The sequence below is a fragment of the Mustela putorius genome, unplaced genomic scaffold, assembly GCF_011764305.1.
Source record: "Mustela putorius furo isolate JIRA1106 unplaced genomic scaffold, ASM1176430v1.1 tig00003875_pilon_pilon_pilon, whole genome shotgun sequence".
Classification (NCBI taxonomy): domain Eukaryota; kingdom Metazoa; phylum Chordata; class Mammalia; order Carnivora; family Mustelidae; genus Mustela; species Mustela putorius.
In genome coordinates this window covers 9958439-9978115 of record NW_025422026.1, presented here as the reverse complement: position 1 = coordinate 9978115, position 19677 = coordinate 9958439, and the positions used below count along the sequence as shown (strand labels likewise).

The 19677-nt window shown below is 44.9% G+C and overlaps 1 protein-coding gene across 5 annotated transcripts in view; it reads right to left on the bottom strand.

The window, feature by feature from the left end:
• Window positions 1-19677, bottom strand: part of SV2B (synaptic vesicle glycoprotein 2B) — a 179211-nt gene that overhangs the window by 55901 nt on the left and 103633 nt on the right. For all 5 annotated transcript variants that reach the window (XM_045067211.1, XM_045067212.1, XM_045067210.1 and 2 more), the window contains exon 2: window positions 11718-12559. In XM_045067211.1, coding sequence (XP_044923146.1) covers window positions 11718-12258 — 541 coding nt within the window. In that variant the 5' untranslated portion in view covers window positions 12259-12559. The remainder of the gene's footprint in view (window positions 1-11717; window positions 12560-19677) is intronic.

Genomic DNA, 19677 nt, shown 5'->3' with positions numbered 1-19677 from the left:
CTGAGCGGGGAGCCCGATGCAAAACTCATCATGACCTGAGCCGAAGGCAGCGGCTTACCCGACTGAGCCACCCAGGCGCCCCAAAGCTCTTTCTCACTGTGGAGTTTCACACTGTTTTTTTGTTGTTGTTGTTGTTGTTGTTCCACTTCCTATGTTCTTTATTCATATCTTCACACGGATGACCTCTTCTCATACTCCAGCCCCAGGCTCCGAGAGGCCTTCCCTGATCACCCATTCATAGTGATTCTCCTTTCAAAGGTGGAATCAGGCCAGTAAGAAGGCCATGGACTACATTCCAAGGGAGCAATGCTGACAGCATGGGCCCAGGGTGGCAGGTAGCAGCGAGAGGGGTAAGAAGTGGCGGATTCTGGATGGGTTTAAAAGTGGAGTCAAGAGAATGGATGGTATTTCAAGCAGGGATGACCAGAACCTCCAAAGAAAGGTCGACAGAGAAGAAATCCCAGGACCGAGTACTGAAATGTTCCAGTGTTTAAGGGTCAGAAAGATGAAGAGAAGCCAATAGCAGAGACTTGGAAGGACCAGTGGGGGAAGAGGGGCAGACAGCAAAAAAACTAGAAGGGGTCCTCAAGGCTGAACATCAGTAGGACTGGAGAACTCCACAGAGTGAGCTGGAGACAGAAGAAGGGGCCTTTGGGTATTAAAATATGCTAAAGAAATTGCTCCCCTACGTACATACTCAACCTTAGGGAGTCGATCATAGTTAATTTAAGATGACCATCTTTATCCAATTCCTCTCGCCAGTGGTTTATTCAGGGAAAGAGATAAGACATATGGGGATATTTGTCAGAGCCTTCTGGGCAATATTTTTGTGCCTAATAAAAGCAGAAAAAGCACTTTTTTGCCACCGTCTCTTACTTTCTGCTTGCCAAGCCAGCATGGGAGGAGGGGGCGCTTCGAGCTTCAGGGATCGCCTTGTGACCATGAGGGAAAGGGAAGGAGAATGACAAGAGATGCCGGGCCTTATGCGCGGACATTAGTGAACCACGGACCCACGCCTAGATCCACCCAGTCTGGGAATTCTTGATACGTAAATAAACATCTCTACGATTCAAAGCCATTGCTGTCAGCAACTGAATGCATCCAAGACACATACTGCCTCCTAAAAAAAAAAAAGATCATAAATAAAAGATCATCTGATTGATTTACACAGTCTTCCTTAAGAGCGAAAGACAAGACAACCTGGTATAAAGCAAAGAGCTCTGTGCCAGATGTCAGGGGACCCAGGCCCCACTCTCTGCGTGTCTGACCTTGACCAACTCACCCGCTCTTGGGGCTCAGTTTCCTCTGGTTAGAGACAAGTATTCCTTTGTCCCTTTCACTTCTAATATTAGAGGACTCCATAGTGTTATCATTAATGGCTTATGCCTTATAATCTGTCATCATATCTCCTTTCAAGGATGACCCTTCCTTTTCTGGGACTTTCCTTTCTGGATTGGTGAGGCAGAGGGGCCAAGAGGATAAAACTTCTCTGGGTCATCTCCTGCCTATCCCCAGCAGACTCTGAGTCCGCAAAAACGCCAGCAGTGAAACAGAACATGCTCACTCAGCACATTCACGCAGCCCCAGCTACCCCCATGGAGTAGAAAGTGTCCACGTTCCGTCTGTTCAGTGGACCCCATGGGGCATGTCAGACGTGATTACAAGCCCAGGACCACCCACCTGACGCTCCCTTCCCTCATCCCTGCCGGGCTACTATTTGAGACTTTTCCTGGAAACTGAAACAATGCTCCGCAAAATGAAAGCCAGCTCATCTGGGCTTGTGCCGCCCATGATTTATAAATAAAGAGGGATTTTTACAACCACTGGCCTACAAAGGACCATTTTGACCCACTGAGCCACCCAGGCGCCCCTACAGAGGACCATTTTAGTTGAGCAGTTATGAACTCCATTTCGGACATGCTTCTTGGCAGTGCGGGTATGGGGGAGTTCTTTTCTCTGCTGCTCTGGTCTCTACAGGGTGAAGGATCATTCCCTGGGAGCCTTTCCATGACCTAATACAGGAGGGCAGCATGGCTCCTCACTCTCTGGACAGTCTACTTGGGTTGATGGCCTATGCCTCAGGGGCTGCTGTGAATCCCCAAAAAGTCTGCACCTGCCTTTCTGGTGCAGCTGGTTGGGACGTGGACTACATCCTGCTCTCACCTACAGAGAGGGGCTATGTACCCCACTCCAGCACTCCCATGGGGACCCCATGTTTGCATTGTACTGGAATGATGTATTTCATTTAAAAGGATTTTTTATGGTTAACGGCACCTAGAATCAACTTCCAAGGATGGGACAGCAAAGGAATGGAGAAGCAATAGACTTTGAAGTCAGACCTAATCATTGGTTTCAAGTTCTGGATAGGATTTGAGTGGTTAGTAGTAATGGTAGTATTACTAACTACTTATGACAAGTTACTTCAATCTCTTGGAGCCTAACTTTTCCCAACTATAAAATGCTGAAAGCAATGCTTTCCTTGCAGGTTGCTCTAAGGATGAGAAATGTCATACAGAAAAGGCCTAGTCCAGAATGGTTGCAAGGGAAGTTATATTATCAGATTATAGCCCTTGGTGGGAGCAATTATGACTGGCTTTCAGATGAGAAGAAAGGTCACAGAGGTTGTACCAGGCACTGGGAAATAACTGAATTTTTAGCACCGGTTCTCCTTTGGCTCTGGATACACCTGTGCAAGAGAAAATAACTGCCCAGCCTCATCACTGGAGAGTAACCCCCGGTGAAGATGAGTGGCAGTGACTGACAAACAAGACAGGAAAATGGCTTTAGGAACTGAACAGTAGCCCAGCAGGAGGCATCTCCAACCTCATTTTGCTCATCATGTAAATGGGGGATTATTGCACTGGCCATCTCATGGGGTCATTTAAAATTCAGAGTATCCATGAACACCACTAAAGATTTGTAAAGCACAATGGGGTGCCTGGGTGGCTCAGTGGGTTAAAGCCTCTGCCTTCAGCTCAGGTCATGATCTCAGGGTCCTGGGATCAAGCTCCACATTGGGCTCTCTGCTCTGCGGGGAGCCTGCTTCCTTCTCTCTCTCTGCCTGCCTCTCTGCCTACTTGTGATCTCTGTCTGTCAAATAAATAAATAAAAATATATAAAATAATAAATAAATAAAAATAAAAATCTTTTAAAAAAATCTGTAAAGCACTGTGCAACAGGAAACGTGATTTTCGGGTGCAACCCCGTTTTCTCGTGCTGACCGAGGTGCAGGAGATCATCCCAGCTCTCATCACAAACACAAGAAGGAAGCCTTTCAGGGACAGTTTCTACTGAGAACCATAAGCAAAAACCCTGATCTCTCAGCAGCTCCCACTACGTCTGAGAGTCTGTAAAATGCTTAGTTCTGGAACCTGGCTGCACCCGGAATGCGCCCACACCCCACCCACAGAGATTCTGACCGAATTATTCTCGAGCAGGGCCTGTCTGTGTAACAGCTCCGCAGGTGACCTCAGGGGCAGCCGGGGCTGAGCATGCTTGTCTAGAAGTGGTTCTCGGCTGGAGCCCATTCCCTCCCTCCCACCCACCCCACTGCACCCCTCCCTGGGGGACCCTTGGCCACATCTGGATATACTTTCGGTTGTCCTAAGTGGGAGCTGGGTGCTTTGGGCATCTGACGGGGTCAAGGCCCGGGATCCTGCTAACAGCCTTGAATGCCCAGGGCAGGGCTCCAGAGCAAAGAATTATCTAGCCCCTAAATGGCAATTGTGTGTACTGTTGAGAGGGACCACCCAGAGGACTGGTTTAAAACAGGCAGTTGCTGGGGCACCTGGGTGGCTCAGTTGGCTAAGCATCTGCCTTTGGATCAGGTCATGATCCCAGGGTCCTTGATTGAGTCCCGCATCGGGCTTCCCGCTGAGCAGGGAGTCTGCTTCTCCCTTCGACCCTCCCCCTTATGCTCTCTCTCTCTCTTTCTCTCAAATAAATAAATAAATAAGTCTCTCAAAAAAAAAAAAAAAAAAAAACACAGTCTCTGACTGTACCGCACAATATGGCTTAGCAATATTTCTGGTCCCTCCTTCTCCCTGCTTTCCAAAACCTTCTCACTCCCCCATCAGGAGATAGGATCTATTTCCCCTCCCTCTTGAAATGAAGAAGGTCTTTATGACGGCCTCAACAAATAGAATGCAGAGGAAGTAACACTGCCTACCTTCTCAGACTTTGTCACAAAAAACCAATGTGGATACACACACACACACATACAGACACACAAATGTATGTCTGTATGTGTGTGTGCATGTATGTGTGTATGTGTGTGTGTGTGTGTGTGTGTGTGTGGCTACATATCTCACGTCTTCTTTATCCATTCATCAATTAGTGGACAATTGGGCTGCTTCCATAATTTGGCTATTGCAGATAATGCTGATATATAAACATGGGGGCATATGTATCCCTTTGACTCAGCGATAGACACACACAGGAATATTACTCAGTCATAAAAAGGATGAAATCTTGTCATTTGCAATGACATGGATGGATCTGGAGAGTATTAAACTAAGTGAAGTGAGTCAGTCAGAGAAAGACAAATAACCACATGATTTCACTCATATGTGGAATTTAAGAAAAAAAAATGAGGAAAGGGAAAAAAAGAGAAGACAGAGGCAAACCAAGAATCAGACTCTTAACTATAGAGCACACACCCACGGTGTCCAGAATGGAGGCGGGTAGGAGGATGGCTGAAATCGGGGTCGAGCATGAAGGAGAGCACTTGTCTTGATGAGCACCGGGGGTCACATGCAAGTGTTGAATCACCATATCACACACCTGAAACTCAACTACACTGTATGTTAAATGACGAGAATTTAAATAAAAAACTTAAATGTATGGCTTTTGCTTGTCTCTCTCTCTCAGAATAGGCACCTTGGCCACCCTGAGCCAACAAGGATGAAATCTAGCTGTCTTAAAAGCTACTATGTTGGGGCGCCTGCGTGGCTCAGTGGGTTAAAGCCTCTGCCTTCGGCTCAGGTCATGATCTCGGGGTCCTGGGATCGAGCCCCGCATCGGGCTCTCTGCTCAGCAGGGAACCTGCTTCCTCCTCTCTCTCTCTCTGCCTGCCTCTCAGCCTACTTGTAATCTCTGCCTGTCAAATAAATAAAATCTTAAAAAAAAAAAAAAAAGCTACTATGTTGGTGTAGAGAGACCATAGAACACAAACAGCCCCCAGCTGGCACCAGCCACGCCTTCCGATGATTCCAGCTCCACCTTCTGGTTGCCCCTGGTAATGACAAGTAGAGCAGAGGCCAGATGTCTGCCCAGACGGCGGGTTCATTAGCAAAGAAAATCATGTGAAGGTTTTGTTTCTACAAGGAAGAAAGGTTCTACAAGGTTTGTTTGTTTGTTTGTTTGTTTGTTTGATGCGCAGCAATATACAGCCAGAACAAAGCCCATGACGATTCTGTGAAAGATCCATACTAGGCAAGGTCCAATCCTTGATTGGACCCCTGATATCAAAGGCTTTATATACTTTTACAGGGATTGGGCTACTCACATACTGAGCCCATGCCCAACCCTGCAACTTCCTCTCCATCTGTAATAAGTATGTCCGTTTACTTGGGAATTTCCCCCATTCACTCCTGTTGTAATTTCCATGGGACTCTCTTTCTTTTAGTCAGCAGGAAGCTGGGAAGGGTCCACCGTAAATCCACCAGCTTAAGGAGTATTTTTGCAATTGTACAGAAACACTGGCGTCAGTGGACCCAATGCAGGCAAAGGAGGATGCCATTGGTTTGCCCTACGTGTCACCAGTACTAAATGCAAGCGGGTGCATTTAGATGCCAACAAGCGGGTGTCCTTTGAAAACACCAAACACAATCCTGAAATACCTACATTTAATGTCATTCCTTTGAATGATTTTTTACATATAACTGGAAAATACCTCCATGTGAGCTGAAAGGGCATTAAAAAGAAATGTGAATTCATTCGTCAATCACGTAAGAGCATGGAATCTCAGAGAAAGACTTCAGAGCAGCCTGATCTCAGGCTCCAGTCTTTACACGGTCTTTGTTTTCTTCATATTTGGGCCAGAGGGATAATATTGGATGTGGCATTTCAAGTTCCCCTGTGCTGTTTTATATTTCATATCTCTTGCATGAGCTCCAGTTCTGCCTTTAGAATAAAACTCATTGATCTGTGTCAACTACCCTTGCATTAAAAAAAAAAGCAGAGCACTGGGTGTTACACGCAACTAATGAACCATTGAACACTACACCAAAAACTAAGGATGTACTCTATGTTGGCTGATTGAATTTAAATCTTTAAAAAAAGCAGAATGTAAAACTGCAAAAAAATAAATTTAATTATATACATGGTACAGTTGGACATTAAGTATTGCATATCTGCCCCCTCCCTAATTTTTAACTTTTTTAAGTGGACGTCAAAAAAATAAAAGCACTTCGCTCTGTCCCACGGCGTGTGGACAGGCCTTGATAGACTCATCTATCCTCAAAATGTTCTGAACCACATTCTGAAAACAAGGAGTTACTGAAAGCCCTGGCCTTGCATTGATCTTCTTTGATACACTGTTCGTAAGGAAGATGTGGTTTTGAAAACAAAGTAGTTTTAGTCCATAAAAAATATTCCTTAAGCCCAAAAAGTAGTATGCAGAGTTTTCCTTCTTGTTTGATAGTAAGCTACCAAGTTACCCTTCACATAATAATGCTAATAAGTCAGCACACATATATAAAAGAACAAAATTCACTCAGTACTATGACTCGCGGGCTTTGTGTGGCCATTGAGCAGAGGGATCCCAGGCACGTGATAATATTCAGTAGTTCTAAAAATAATAACGAAGGAAGATTTTCTTTTTTTTTTAAAAGATATTATTTATTTATTTGACAGAGATCACAAGTAGGCGGAGAGACAGCAGAGAGAGACAGGGAAAAGGAAGCAGGCTCCCCGCCGAGCAGAGAGCCCAATGTAGGGCTCAATCCCAGGACCCTGAGATCATGACCTGAGTCGAAGGCAGAGGCTTAACCCACCGAGCCACTCACATGCCCCAAGGAATATTTTCATTAACAAATGAATGCATTCTCCTCGTGTTGAAGGAAAATGACCACTTGATACCAAACAGAGCAGAGCCTTCAATGCTAACAACATTTTCACAGACTTTTTCTTCCCCAAGTGAGACAGTTCTAGATGAGCGACCCACTAAAACGCAGCACTTGAAGGAGCTCAACTCTCATCTTTCTAAAAGCTCAGGAGAGAGTCAAGAAGAGAATGAGAAGACAAGTCACAGGTTGGGAGAAAATTTTTGCAAAAGACATATCTCGATAAGGGACTGTTATCTGAAACGTGCAAAGAACCCTTAAAACTCAACAAGAAGGAAATGACCTAATTTTAAAAATGGGCCAGTCACCTTAACAGACACTCACAGAAGAAGATACATACTTGGTAAACAAGTGTGTGAAAAGATGTTCCACATGGTGTGTCCTCAGGAAAGTCAAATTGAAACAACAAGGAGACACATCTACAAGAATGGCCAGAAAACAGAATACCAACAGTGCCCAATGCTAGCTAGAGCGTGGAGCTACAGGAGGTCTCATTCACTGTTGGTGGGAATCAAAGTGGTAGAGCCACTTTGACAGACAGTTTGGCAGTTTCTTATAAAACCAGACGTATTCTCATCATATGATCCACCAATCGCATTTATCCAAAGGAGTTGAAAACCTTGGTCCACACAAAAATCTGCATGCAGATGTTTATAGCAGTTTTATTCTAGTTGCCAAAGCTTGGAAGCAACCAAGACACCTTTCATAGGTGAATGGATAAAATAAGTCGATCCCAAAATTGCAGTACATCCTGACAGTGGGATCGTAATCAATACTAAAAAGACATGAGCTATCAATCCATGAAAGGACATGAGGCAAATTTAAATGCACATTACTAATTGAAAGAAACCACTGTGAAAAGGCTCCATCCTGTATGATCTGACTATAGAATATTCTGGAAAAGGCACCACCTTACGGAGACAATTAAAAAAAAAAAAATCAGTGGTTTCCAGGGATTGGAGTTGGGAAAGGGCTGAATGGGTAGAGAACAGAGGAATTTTTAGGGCAATGAAACTACCTTGCATGATACTATAATAATGGACACATGTCATTGTGCATTCTTCCAAATGCATTGACTGCATAACACCAAGAGTGAGCCCTAAACTGAAAGTCAAATACAAGTTTTGGGTGATAAGGTTATGTCCACATAGGTTAAACAATTATAACAAATGTATCACTCTGGTAGGGGGGCTATACTGGTCATGGGGGGAGACTAGGTATGTGTAGGGGCAGAGCCATGCAGGACATCTCTGTACCTTCCTCTCAATTGGGCTGTGAACCTAAAACTGCTCTCAAAAAATTAAGTCATAAACACACACTAGCATGCAGATGCACACACACACACACACACACACACACACACACACAGAGGGAAGGAAAAAGACAAAGAACTAGGCTAGCACAGAAGAGAGGAAGCCTTGTCACCAACCAATGTAAGGCAGCTTGACCTTAAAAGTCTGCAAAAAATAATTTGGCCTGAAAAAATATGCAATGTCATCAACTGAGAAGATCTAGCTGTGAATTTAGGTGGTTTATCATTACCAAGCCATCAGGTTAGTATAATAACAACCATATAATAAATGATAATAATAATAATAACAACAACAATGAAGATATCTTGAGCATCAATTATATGCAAGCCCTGTTTTAGGCAAGTTAAATGCATAGAACTCATTGAATCCTCTCAATACTCTATAAAGTAAATCCCGTTGTCATCTCCATTTTGCAGACAAGGAAACCAAGGCACAGAAAAACTAAACCACTTTTCTCAAATCACCCTCCTAAGAATTAGCAGAGCAAGGACCCAAACCCAAGGACTCAAACTCCAAGGTGCATGGAGCTCCATTACGTCACTGCAACTATAACATCACAAATGCAGGGAAGGAGAATGTCAGGATACAAAATAGCAAGACCTAAGAGTTGTTTAGGCTTTGTGCAGTGCTGGCTGCTTTACCAGCTTTATTTCATTCAGTCCTCACAAAAAAAAAAAGAAAAAAAATGCTTTCCCTTTATTGTATCTATGGGAAACTCAGAGAATTTATGACTTGCCCAAGGTCACTAACTGATCAATGACATAGCCAGTGGCCAAAGCCTCGTGGCCAGACTCCAGCGCCCACAGCATCATTTCTCACACCATGCCACCTCTCTGTTGGAAGTAACCTATGGTCCTCTAAACAATCTACACAGTGCTTGATGTGCCCCGTGGCACAACCTCTTTTCCAAAGACCTTGTAGGAGAGAAAGGCAGGATGGTGGAGTAGAATGAGGGAAGATTTGAAATCAGACAAACCTGGGTTGAAATCCCAGCTCTAGCAATTACTGTGTGACCTAGAATATAGATCTCTGAGCCTATTTCCTGACATGTACAAATGGGGAGAAACTCCTCTCATCACTATGGTGACCCTGAAGGTCAAATGAAGCAGTGTGTGAAAATGCCGGCCCCTGGAGACCTTCCCATCATCTACAGCCCTGGATCCATTTCCTTGACCACACGGGGCGGGGAGGGGGGGGTGCGCCCATAAGTGCATAGGAAGTCCGTCTCTGCTCAGGTAGCCTGCCTGCCCTCCGGCTGAGTCATAGAGTCTTCTTGGCAAGCCCCGAAAGAAAAATTGCACAAATACGAGCTCTCCAGATTAGGACCACATTCCCTCAACTCCCAGCATTTGCCCTGGGAGCCACTGGGAGCTCCAACCATACCACAGCTCTGTTAATGAGGCTGCCAAGCAGCGGGGTGGCAGAGAGACCAAGAGGGCATGAAATCATTGCTGACATTGCCAACTTGGCCTAACAGGGACCCAGGGTGTCAGTTGAAAATACCACAAAGCAAATTAAGGGCTTGCAAATGTTTAGATCAACTGGGGACTGCATGGTTTGGTTTGGGGCTTGGGTTTGTTTTGTTTTTTGCCTTTACCAAAAAAAAAAAAAAAAAAAAAAAAAAAGGATTCAAACTTAAAAGCACACAGCAGAATTTTTTAAATAAAAATACAATTTAAAAAAGCAACTAGGGGCACCTGGGTGGCTCAGTGGGTTAAAGCCTCTGCCTTTGGCTCAGGTCACGATCCCAGGGTCCTGGGATCGAGCCCCGCATCAGGCTCTCTGCTCAGCGGGGAGCCCACTTCCTCCTCTCTCTCTGCCTGCCTCTCTGCCTACTTTGATGTCTATCAAATAAGTAAATAAAATCTTTAAAAAAAAAAAAAGCAACTAAAATTCTAATGGTGTTTAAAAACTTCTGGTGATAGCTTTGCTCCTTAAGTCATTCCTACTATTTGTACATACTCAATCTCTTTCAGTTCCCTACTGGTCATATATGACACAGTTTAATCATTTTAAATGGCCCCTTAGTTACACATAAGTGGATTAAACAAATTTTTTAAAGCTTCCAGGAATAACTCTCTATTGCGGGTATTTTCTTTATTTCATATTCCAATCTTATCCAGAGTAGCTTTAGACTCCAGGCTGAGCTCAGAGCCTAAAGATCTCACAACCCTGGGATAGGGACCCTGAGATCAGGTCCAGAGCAGTAACCAAGAGTTGGATGCTTCTGATTATACCACCAGGCACCCCTGCCAATCCTTGCTTTAATGTGAGTCCTGGGGAAGAGAGCCCTACAAGGTATTTTGTAGCACTTATCTCTATAGTAATTAAAGGACTCTCTGTGTCTGCTAATGCCTACTTGTCCTGCTGTGTGTGAGTCCCTTGAGAGGTCAGGACTATGTCTATCTGGTTCAATATTTTCTCCCCGAGGACAGAGCACAGAGACTGACACACAGTATACACATAATAAATAATTGTTGTATAAATGAAGTAAGTTGCTAGAAAGGTTTTGAATTCTTAAGGATTCTTAAGAACATGACTCATAGTAAGTTCTCAATAATTGTATGTTTGCTAAGTAATCAACTGCATGGACTCTACATCTAGAGAATGGGTTTGTTTCCAAGGCATTGAATGACCAAGACAAATCCTTGTTTGTATTATTACACCATATCACTGGTGTCCATCTTCCCTCTAACTTCACAAAATCCTCTTTGTCTGAGGCCCTAATATCTGAGGCTTGGCTCTCATGGTGCCAGTCTCATTACTGATTTGCAGGGCTGGTCCTCCATCCTGTGGAATCCATCTGTGCTTTACAGCGTGTCTCCCAATGGCCAGCAGGGGATCTGGGGGTAAGCTCAACCTAGAGTGCATCCCCAAGGTACGTAGGCAGTCTGCCCACTAACACTTGCATACAAGAGAAACTGGGGACAGATGCCACCAGATTCTCTAGAGAGAGCTGGGAGGAAGAGGCCTTCTGGCCTATCACTCACAAAATGTATTAGTCATTTGGATATGGAAGGTGGTTTAATATAAAGGTGAGAGAAGTTTCACCCTCAAAAAGGCAATAAGGCTTGGAAAAAGAACTAAGAACTTTAGAGTTAGAGAGACTTGAGCAAGGATGCAAATTCTTACATTTATTCCCTGGGTAAACTTGAGCCAATTAATTTTCTCTGAGATAAAAATGCCTTCAAGACAAATGGAGGTAAAGTGAGAGCTTTGCAAGGGCATCGTGGCAGACTGCAGGTGCCCAATAGTGACAGGTGCTATACAAATTTTACTGCTCTTTCCCCTTCATAATTTAACACCACAAAGAGAATGATCTTTGGAAATTTCTACTTACCAAGCATTCCTTTTTTGGAACTGGACAGACACATGTCCTTCTCTGCACTGGGCAGGGCAAAACTCACCACGAACACCTCCACTCCATCAGCCATCAGGGCCAAACCCAAGACGAAGAAAAGGATCCACTGGAAACGCCCATGGCCGCACTCATCAATGATGTTCTCGTACTGGTGGGCCAACTGCTCCTCATCCTCCATCCTCTCCGCCATCAGGTCAGCCTGGCCCCGAAGGCCATCTGCCCTGGAGGGCGCCATCTTGGCTTGCTTGGCCTTGACATCATCTGGGTGAGGGATGCCCTGGTACTCGCCCTCATAGATCTCATCATCCTCATCATGGCCCTCTGTAACATCACTCTGTGCGTCCTCCTCTGGGTTGGACTCGTTGCCATGGTAATAGCCGTCACCGGCGGCATAGCCCTCATAGTTGTCCTGATACTTGTAGTCATCCATCCCTTGGGTCCGGGACTGCCGGCTCGCCTCTCGAGCTATATCTCTTGCACCGTGGTAGAGGTTTGGATTATTTCGATAACCATCATCCATTCTATGCACAGAGGCGTTAAAGGTAGAATCTGTCTGTGTGACTTCTTGGGTGATTCTCCTCCTTGGTTCCCAAACAGATCAGACTGACGCAAAGACAATGTAAGTAACTTTTCACATTCAATATATATGGCAAGTCTTTGGAAAGTTCCAAATTCTGGTCTGGTCTCCTTCAGTGACCCAGCAGAATTTTGTGGGGAGATGTTGATTAGAAATGGGGCCAGCTGTTTTCCTTGACAAGGAGCCCACAGGACTTGGTAGCTTGCTAGCAGGACCGATTTGTTCTGCTATTGAAGGCTATGCCCTGGGAGTACAGAAAACGGAGAGAAGAGTGTCACAAAATACGGAAAGTCTGAAAATACCCTCAGAAGGAAACAAATACGTTTACAAAGGCCAGCGCGAGGTGGAGGAAATTTTGATCAGACATTTGGATTCATATCAAATGAATAAGGACTGAATCAGCGAGACAAAGGAGAAGAGGAGAAACAACAGTGGCCAGAGAGGCCCTCGGTGGTGCTGAGTAACCTAGGAAAGGGGTCAACTCGTACAAAAGAAGGAAACAGAAAGTGGCCAAGGGATTCTCAAGACAAGACGATTTTGTGTTATGGGATTTTCTTTTAGAATTTATCAAGCCGGTGGCAATAGGGCATGTGTATTACAGCTCAGCTTCTGTTAGAAAAATGCCAGCTTTTCTGACTTCGTTATGAGGTGGCTGTGTGATTTTATATCTAGAATGCGGTGGCAAACCTCCAGGACCATTTCTCCAAAGGCCCAGCTCACTTTGAGACTCAGCACTTTGGTTCAAGGGCCCCTCTGATCTTGTCCTTGGCTGAGCTAAGGAGGAAAAGCTGTTGAAAACCCAGAGCTGGAGAGCTCGATGCTGCTACATCAGGGCTGTGTGACCGTGCTTACTTCTCTCTGAGGCTCTGCTTTCTCATCTGTAAAATGGAGATAACAATAGTAATTGACTGTTCATAAAATAGATTGTTCATAAAATACTTGCAACAGCATCAGACCTGCGTGGGAAATATTATTTTAGCCCTGACATAGTAGTTGCTCTTGTATTTTCCAAGTTCCAACTGTAGAAACCAGGACCCAGTATTATCAGAGCCAAGGCCAATCCCTGAGACCACCTGCTGATTCTCATGCCCAGCGACTGGCACCCTTTGTCCCAATCCTTTGAATCTCAGTTCTCACAAGGTTTGGAGCCACCACTACATGGAGCCTACTGTGGGCCAGAAACTGTGCTCAATGTGTCATGTCCCTTCTCCATAATCGTCACAACGATCAGAACAAGAAGAAGAAGAAGCAAGTATTTGTACTTTCATTTTACGGATAAAGAAACCGTAGCTCAGCTGGAGTTAGGTCAAGATCAAACTGCGAGGACTCAACACCAGACCCACTGATTCCCAAAGTCCATTCTTTCCATGGTCCCTGTGCTTCCCAAATGCTGTTCAGAGGGACTGTCACATTAGATCACCTAGAGAGCTTTAGAATGCAGATTCCCAGAGCATGCAGAGGGGCTGGTTCAGCTCCAGGGTCTGAGTTTTCACTTAGCTTCCCAGGAGGGACACAAAGACCCAGCTGCTCTCTGTGCGGCCCTCAGGGGTAGAAGTAAGGTCCCTCCCAGACACCTGACCCCACTTCAGCTCTCCCTGGCTGCTGGACCCCTTCACAGCTGGCCGCCCCAGCTCAACTCACATGCTGTTGTGTATATGTGCCTTCAACCTTCATAGGCCTCCCTGTCCCATCTGAAATCCACACGAAGATGCCACCCCACAACAGATGGGACCCACTCATCCCCATGCCTCACGACTACCTGCCTGGCTCTCCTCACCTTCAGCCCTGGACAGACTCTAGCTCTGGAACTCATGTGACACAAAAAACCCCACATTTTTTCTGGGTGGTACTTCTCAAAGGTAGGGTAGGCCAGGACCACAGGGGTTTGAGGGACTTATTGGAAATGCAAATCCCAGGACCACTCCTCCAAAGACTTAGAACTTGCAGAATGGTGGGTGGGACCTTGAAACCTACATTTTCCACAAACATCCCAAGGACTCCAATGGACAGCTTTCCCAGGAACAGTGTCTTAAGAGCCAGCAAGAAAGATTTACTAAGGACTGATTCTCACTTTATCTTTTCAGATTTTTTACCATCCCCACTAAATAAAACTGTATGGGACCATGCTGGCCTGAACCATGTCAGATTAATATTCTAAATCTGTTTTCATTATATCCATTTAGGAATCACAGGAGGAATATAAATCACATGTAAACAGCATGAGAGTTTTGCAGAGTGCTATTAAAAAAAAAAAAAAAAAAAAAACAGAAAGAATGCCAACTGCCTGAGATCTGGTGTGTTATTTCCATCCTGGGGGCTCTGCAAAGAATGTCGTGAACCAGAAATGATAGATTTGCAATTCTAAAAGTATATGAGGAAAATGTCATAAGGGGCAGAGGTCCTGGGACTGACTTTGTGGAAAGAAAGAGATCTCTGTCGAAGCTAATTCTACTCATCTGATCCAGTGAAATGAGCTTCTGCAGATGGCAAGGGCAGTCAAGTAACGAGGAGTCACCGTCGGGTGTTGTGGGGTTGTTTTCTCTTCCATTGAGAAATGCCAAGTTATTTTTCCAGCAAAGCATTTTCCAGAGAATACAACCATTAATCACTTTCAATGTGAATCCCCAAGAAGGTATATTGAAGCACTAACCCCCCAGTATCTCAGAAGCACCATCTACAAACCAATGCCTGAGGCTACCCAAAGCTAGACGAGAAGTGTCCCTTATTGCCCTCCAAAGGAACCAACCCTGACTGCGGATTTCTAGCCTTCATAACAATAAGATGGTGGATTTCTTTGTTTAAGACACCCACACTGTTGTACTTGGTTAAGGCAGCCCCAGGAAATGAACTAACTCAACAACATTAACAAGCCAAGTGTTTATCCTCTAGCCAGCAATAAGAGAATAAGCATGAGAGCAACTATTGACTGAAAAGCAATAACCGTGTATCCTCACAGCCAATCATGAAGCAAAACCATTCTCTCCATTTTATGGATGCAGAAAACTGAGGGTTAGGGAGGATCAAAGAAGGTATCCAAGTTAACACAGAAAACCAACCATCAGGGATTGGATCTGAAGCATGTTCACGGAGAACCTTAGGGAGGGGGTACAAACATCCCAAGGACTCCAATGAAGTCCAAATAGACTCCAAATAGACAAGTTAAGGTCACACGCCCCGTTCCCTGCAGAGCCAAGAGTGGCATCAAGTCTCTGACCCTCAGGTTAGGCTTTGTGTGCCCATCCTGCATAAACGTCCCCCAGGATCTCTGGTGTTTCAGGCCATGTGATAGATACGACATGACCTGAGCCCCATTCTCAAGACATCCATTCCTCATGGAAGAGTCATGCATGCAGTAATAAAAATGACAATCTTAATTATTAATAATAGTATCTTGCATTTATTAATAATGGTATCTTTTATTTATTGAATACTTGCCTTGTGGCTTTGTCCCAGGTACTAGGCTAAGAGGTATCACATGTATCCTGTTTTTTTTATTCAACCCTATGAGGCAAGGGCTATTATTAAGAACTCATTTCACAGTAAACAAGACTGATGCTGAAGACATCACAATTGTAGGCTCTCCCAGGAGTTCAGAAGAGGGATGGGTCTTTATGGAATGTGCTGGAACAGCATCCTAGAGGCTGGGGCCTGTCAAGGGCAGAAAAAGGCTCAGAGAAGCCAGAAGGAGAGGAGGCCACTGTGCACTGGAGACCAAGGATCAGCAAAGTCATGGAGAGAACATGACTTACCTTGTTTGGGCAGCAGTGAAACACCTGCCTACAGCAGCCGAACCAAGAAGGGAGACTTAGAGGCGATAGAATGGGGTCGTGAAGAGCAGTCGGTCTGGATGCCCTTCTCAAGGACTGGGAATCTTCCTCTGAGCAAAAGGAGCCATGACAGTTGTTGAAGTGAGCAGAGCAGCCTGTCCCACCGAGCAGGGATCTAGAAAGATCTCCCTGGTGGGAATAGGTGACCTGGTTTTTAAGAGAAAACCTAGGAACAATGAAACTAGGTAGAAATTTCATGGTGGGGAGGGTAAACATCCAGAGGCGAGATGAGGCCAGGACAAAGGTAGTGGCCATGGGACTGGATGAGAAGGACAGACACGAGGAGACTCCCGCAGGAGAACAGATGGTGCACGTCCTCTCAGCAGACAAGAGAAGGTGAGGTGATTAGGACAGTGGTGATGCTTGGAGGGCAAACTCTAGACTGGAAATCTTTCTGGAATCCTCCAGGTGCTGTATAACCAAAATGAAAATCTGTTTCCAGACTTCTTTCAGATTGCCTTTTTGGGTGGGGTGGTGGGACACAGAGTAGAGGGGCCCAAGAGCACAAACTCGTGCATCAGGGGGCCCCAGTTCAAGTCTTGACTCCGCCACACCCTATGGCCTGAGCACACAAGCTCTTCATTTCAGGCCTCAATTTCCTTATCTGTAAAGCAGTTGTAATAAAAGCACTCATGTGAGGTACTCCGTGAAGAACGCTTAGCAGGGGGCCGGGCACAGATGTGACGGATGTAAATTTGATCTGATTATCTTTGTTGTTGCTGTCATCATGATCGTTATCTGACGGAGCGTTGACAATTAACGTGTAGCCAGCATCTCGACGTGAGCCCGGCCCAGCTTGAGATGTGGGGGTCCATCTGGGCCGCGCCGGGGAACCAAGTACAGAGAAAAACGAACTGGCATTTCGTTCCTCATGAAAACCACTCCCTCTCTGACGCATGCCAGCCCCAACCTCGTCAGCCTCTTCTCTTACCTCTCACGTTCCCTGAACCTCTGAGTCTGTGCTGTTCGACTCAGCATCCCTGTGTGGTACACCCTTGTGTGTAATTAAATATCACAGAGAACAAAGCTAAAAATACTATCAGAATAGAATGATGTAATGCTTCCCGAAATGGGTGCTCTAGAACGTTAGGGCCTTCATAAGCTCATTTCGGGAGGCGTAGGGGGAAGAGATAGCGTTCCAGGAGCAAAGAAGTTTGGGAAACATGGCATATCCCGTTCACTGTTCTCTTCTGGAGATTCAAACTGAACGCTCCTAGGTTCCAGTCTGTGAAAGACCTGAATAGATACTGACTTAACAATATAGTGGGCTGCACCCCGTACCTCATCTAGAGGTGCTGGGGATGAAGTACGGCTCAGCTCCTTCGGAAAGCAGCGTGGCAGTTTCTTAAAATGTTAGACACGTGCTTACAAAATACACCAGCCGGGGCACCTGGGTGGCTCAGTGGGTTAAGCTGCTGCCTTCGGCTTGGGTCATGATCTCAGGGTCCTGGGATCGAGCCCCGCATCGGGCTCCTTGCTCAGTGGGGAACCTGCTTCTCTCTCTGCCTCTGCCTGCCTCTCTGCCTGCTTATGCCCTCTCTCTGTCAAGTAACTAAATAAATAATTTAAAAAAAAATACGCCAGCCATTCCATCTTAAGTATCTGCCTGGGAGAAATTTAAAAAAAAAAAATTCCACCCAAAGATTAATAGAGGAAGGCTGATATTATAATTTATAACAGCCCCAAACTGGGAATAATACAAGTGTCCTTCACAAAATGCGGTACAGCCAGGCAATGGGATAATCACCAGCAAAAGGAAGGCACAAAGTACTGATACATAATTCATGCACGAGCCTCAAAAACAATACGCCAAGTCCGAGAAGCCAAATGCCAAAGGCCGCGTATTATAGGACTCCTCTTACATGAAACGTCCAGAACAGGCAAATCCACAGAGACAGAAAGTCTCTGGGTGGGAGTGGGGATTGGCTGTAAGTAAACTTAAGGAAATGTGGGTTGGGGGGAATGGTAGGAATGTTTTAAAATTGGATTATTTTGTGACAGTTGGACAGCTTCATAAATTTGCTAAAAAAAAAAAAAAATCATTGATTCCTGCATTCATGAGTGGATTAACGTTACATACGTTATACCTCGGAAGAAAGCTGCTATTCTTTCCCCCACCAAAATAAATCTACTTCACTGGTTGAAATCAGTGTTTCCCATGGTCACAGCCTCTTTTTCCCTTGGAACTTGTGTAACATCCATGGAACCCAGGCTTTTCCAGTTAGGTAGTGATTTTATGCTTCGAGCCTAAGGTCTCTTCATCCTAGGATTTGTCTCATGTCTTGAGAGCCCACTTGGTGAGCGTCCCAGAGACTATTTGCATGTGGGGCTAAGAGTTTCCTATTGGAAGAGAGAACTGGAGAGTGCAACCTGGTCACAGCCCAGTGAATCACAACTGAAGGAAGGGAAAACTCGGATTTTTCACCAGATTCAGTCAAATCTTGGTGATGTATCAAGAGCCTGGAATGTAGCAACTTTAGCACAAGCAATAAGAGAAGATGGTCCCCTTAGCAAAGATACTAGTGTCCTCAGCACCCACCCCAGAAAGCTAGGCACTCTCGTTGGCCCCCTCAACAGCAGCTGTACCCTCGGTTACAACTGGCCTTGAAGGGAAAATCACCGCAGTGAATCAAGGCAGAAGAAAATGTCGGATAATCTGGACCAGAAGGACTAGTACACCAACACACGAACTAGACTTGTGTACCCCTGAAAGTATTTGGCAGGAGTTTAGGGAGAACTGAGGCACATAAAGGTATAACTTGAGTTATACCCTTGAGAAGCTTGTTAGACCCTTGGGAAGCTTGCTATAATTCTCTTTTACATGAATAAGGAAGTCGACAAACTCCAATGGGTACTAATGAGATGTCCAATGTGTCAGTTCACATTTGAGGCACCTCTTCCTCAAGTTTTCATACAAATTGTGTCGGTCATACCAAAAATGGGTACTAAGAGAGGGCAGGGGGGCTCAGTATAAAATACTGTAGGCTGTGGAAGAGAAAGATCACTGGACCACCGGAAGGAGGACATGAATTATAGTCCTATCTCTACCATCAAGTCCCTGGGGAACCTTGAATGAGTCACTTACTTTCTGAGGTTCCTAAAGGGAGGGGCTGTACTAGGTGACTTCTTTAGGTCATTTCCAGCATCTGTGACAATGCTTTGAACCATCAGAGTAATATTTAAAACACAATTGTTATTATTTTAATATCTAGGAATAGTATCTTTTTTAAATTAAAAGCATCATTTATGAACCGACAAGCCATTTTTGGCAATTTGATGGCTCTTTATACTTAAACATTTAGAATTACTTCAAGAGGTCTCATGATATCGCTATTATCATATTTTATTCTAATTGTTTATGTGTCTCTCTGCCAAGAGGTTGTAAGCAATTCTAGGATAGATAATGCGCTGGGTTTTGTGGGGGTTTTTTTCCTAATGTATTTTTGCATCTCCAACACCAAACATGGGTGTTTAACTACAGAAGGTCTTTGGAAATGTTTGTTCATTAAAGGTATTTATTCTATGTCAGGCTGAA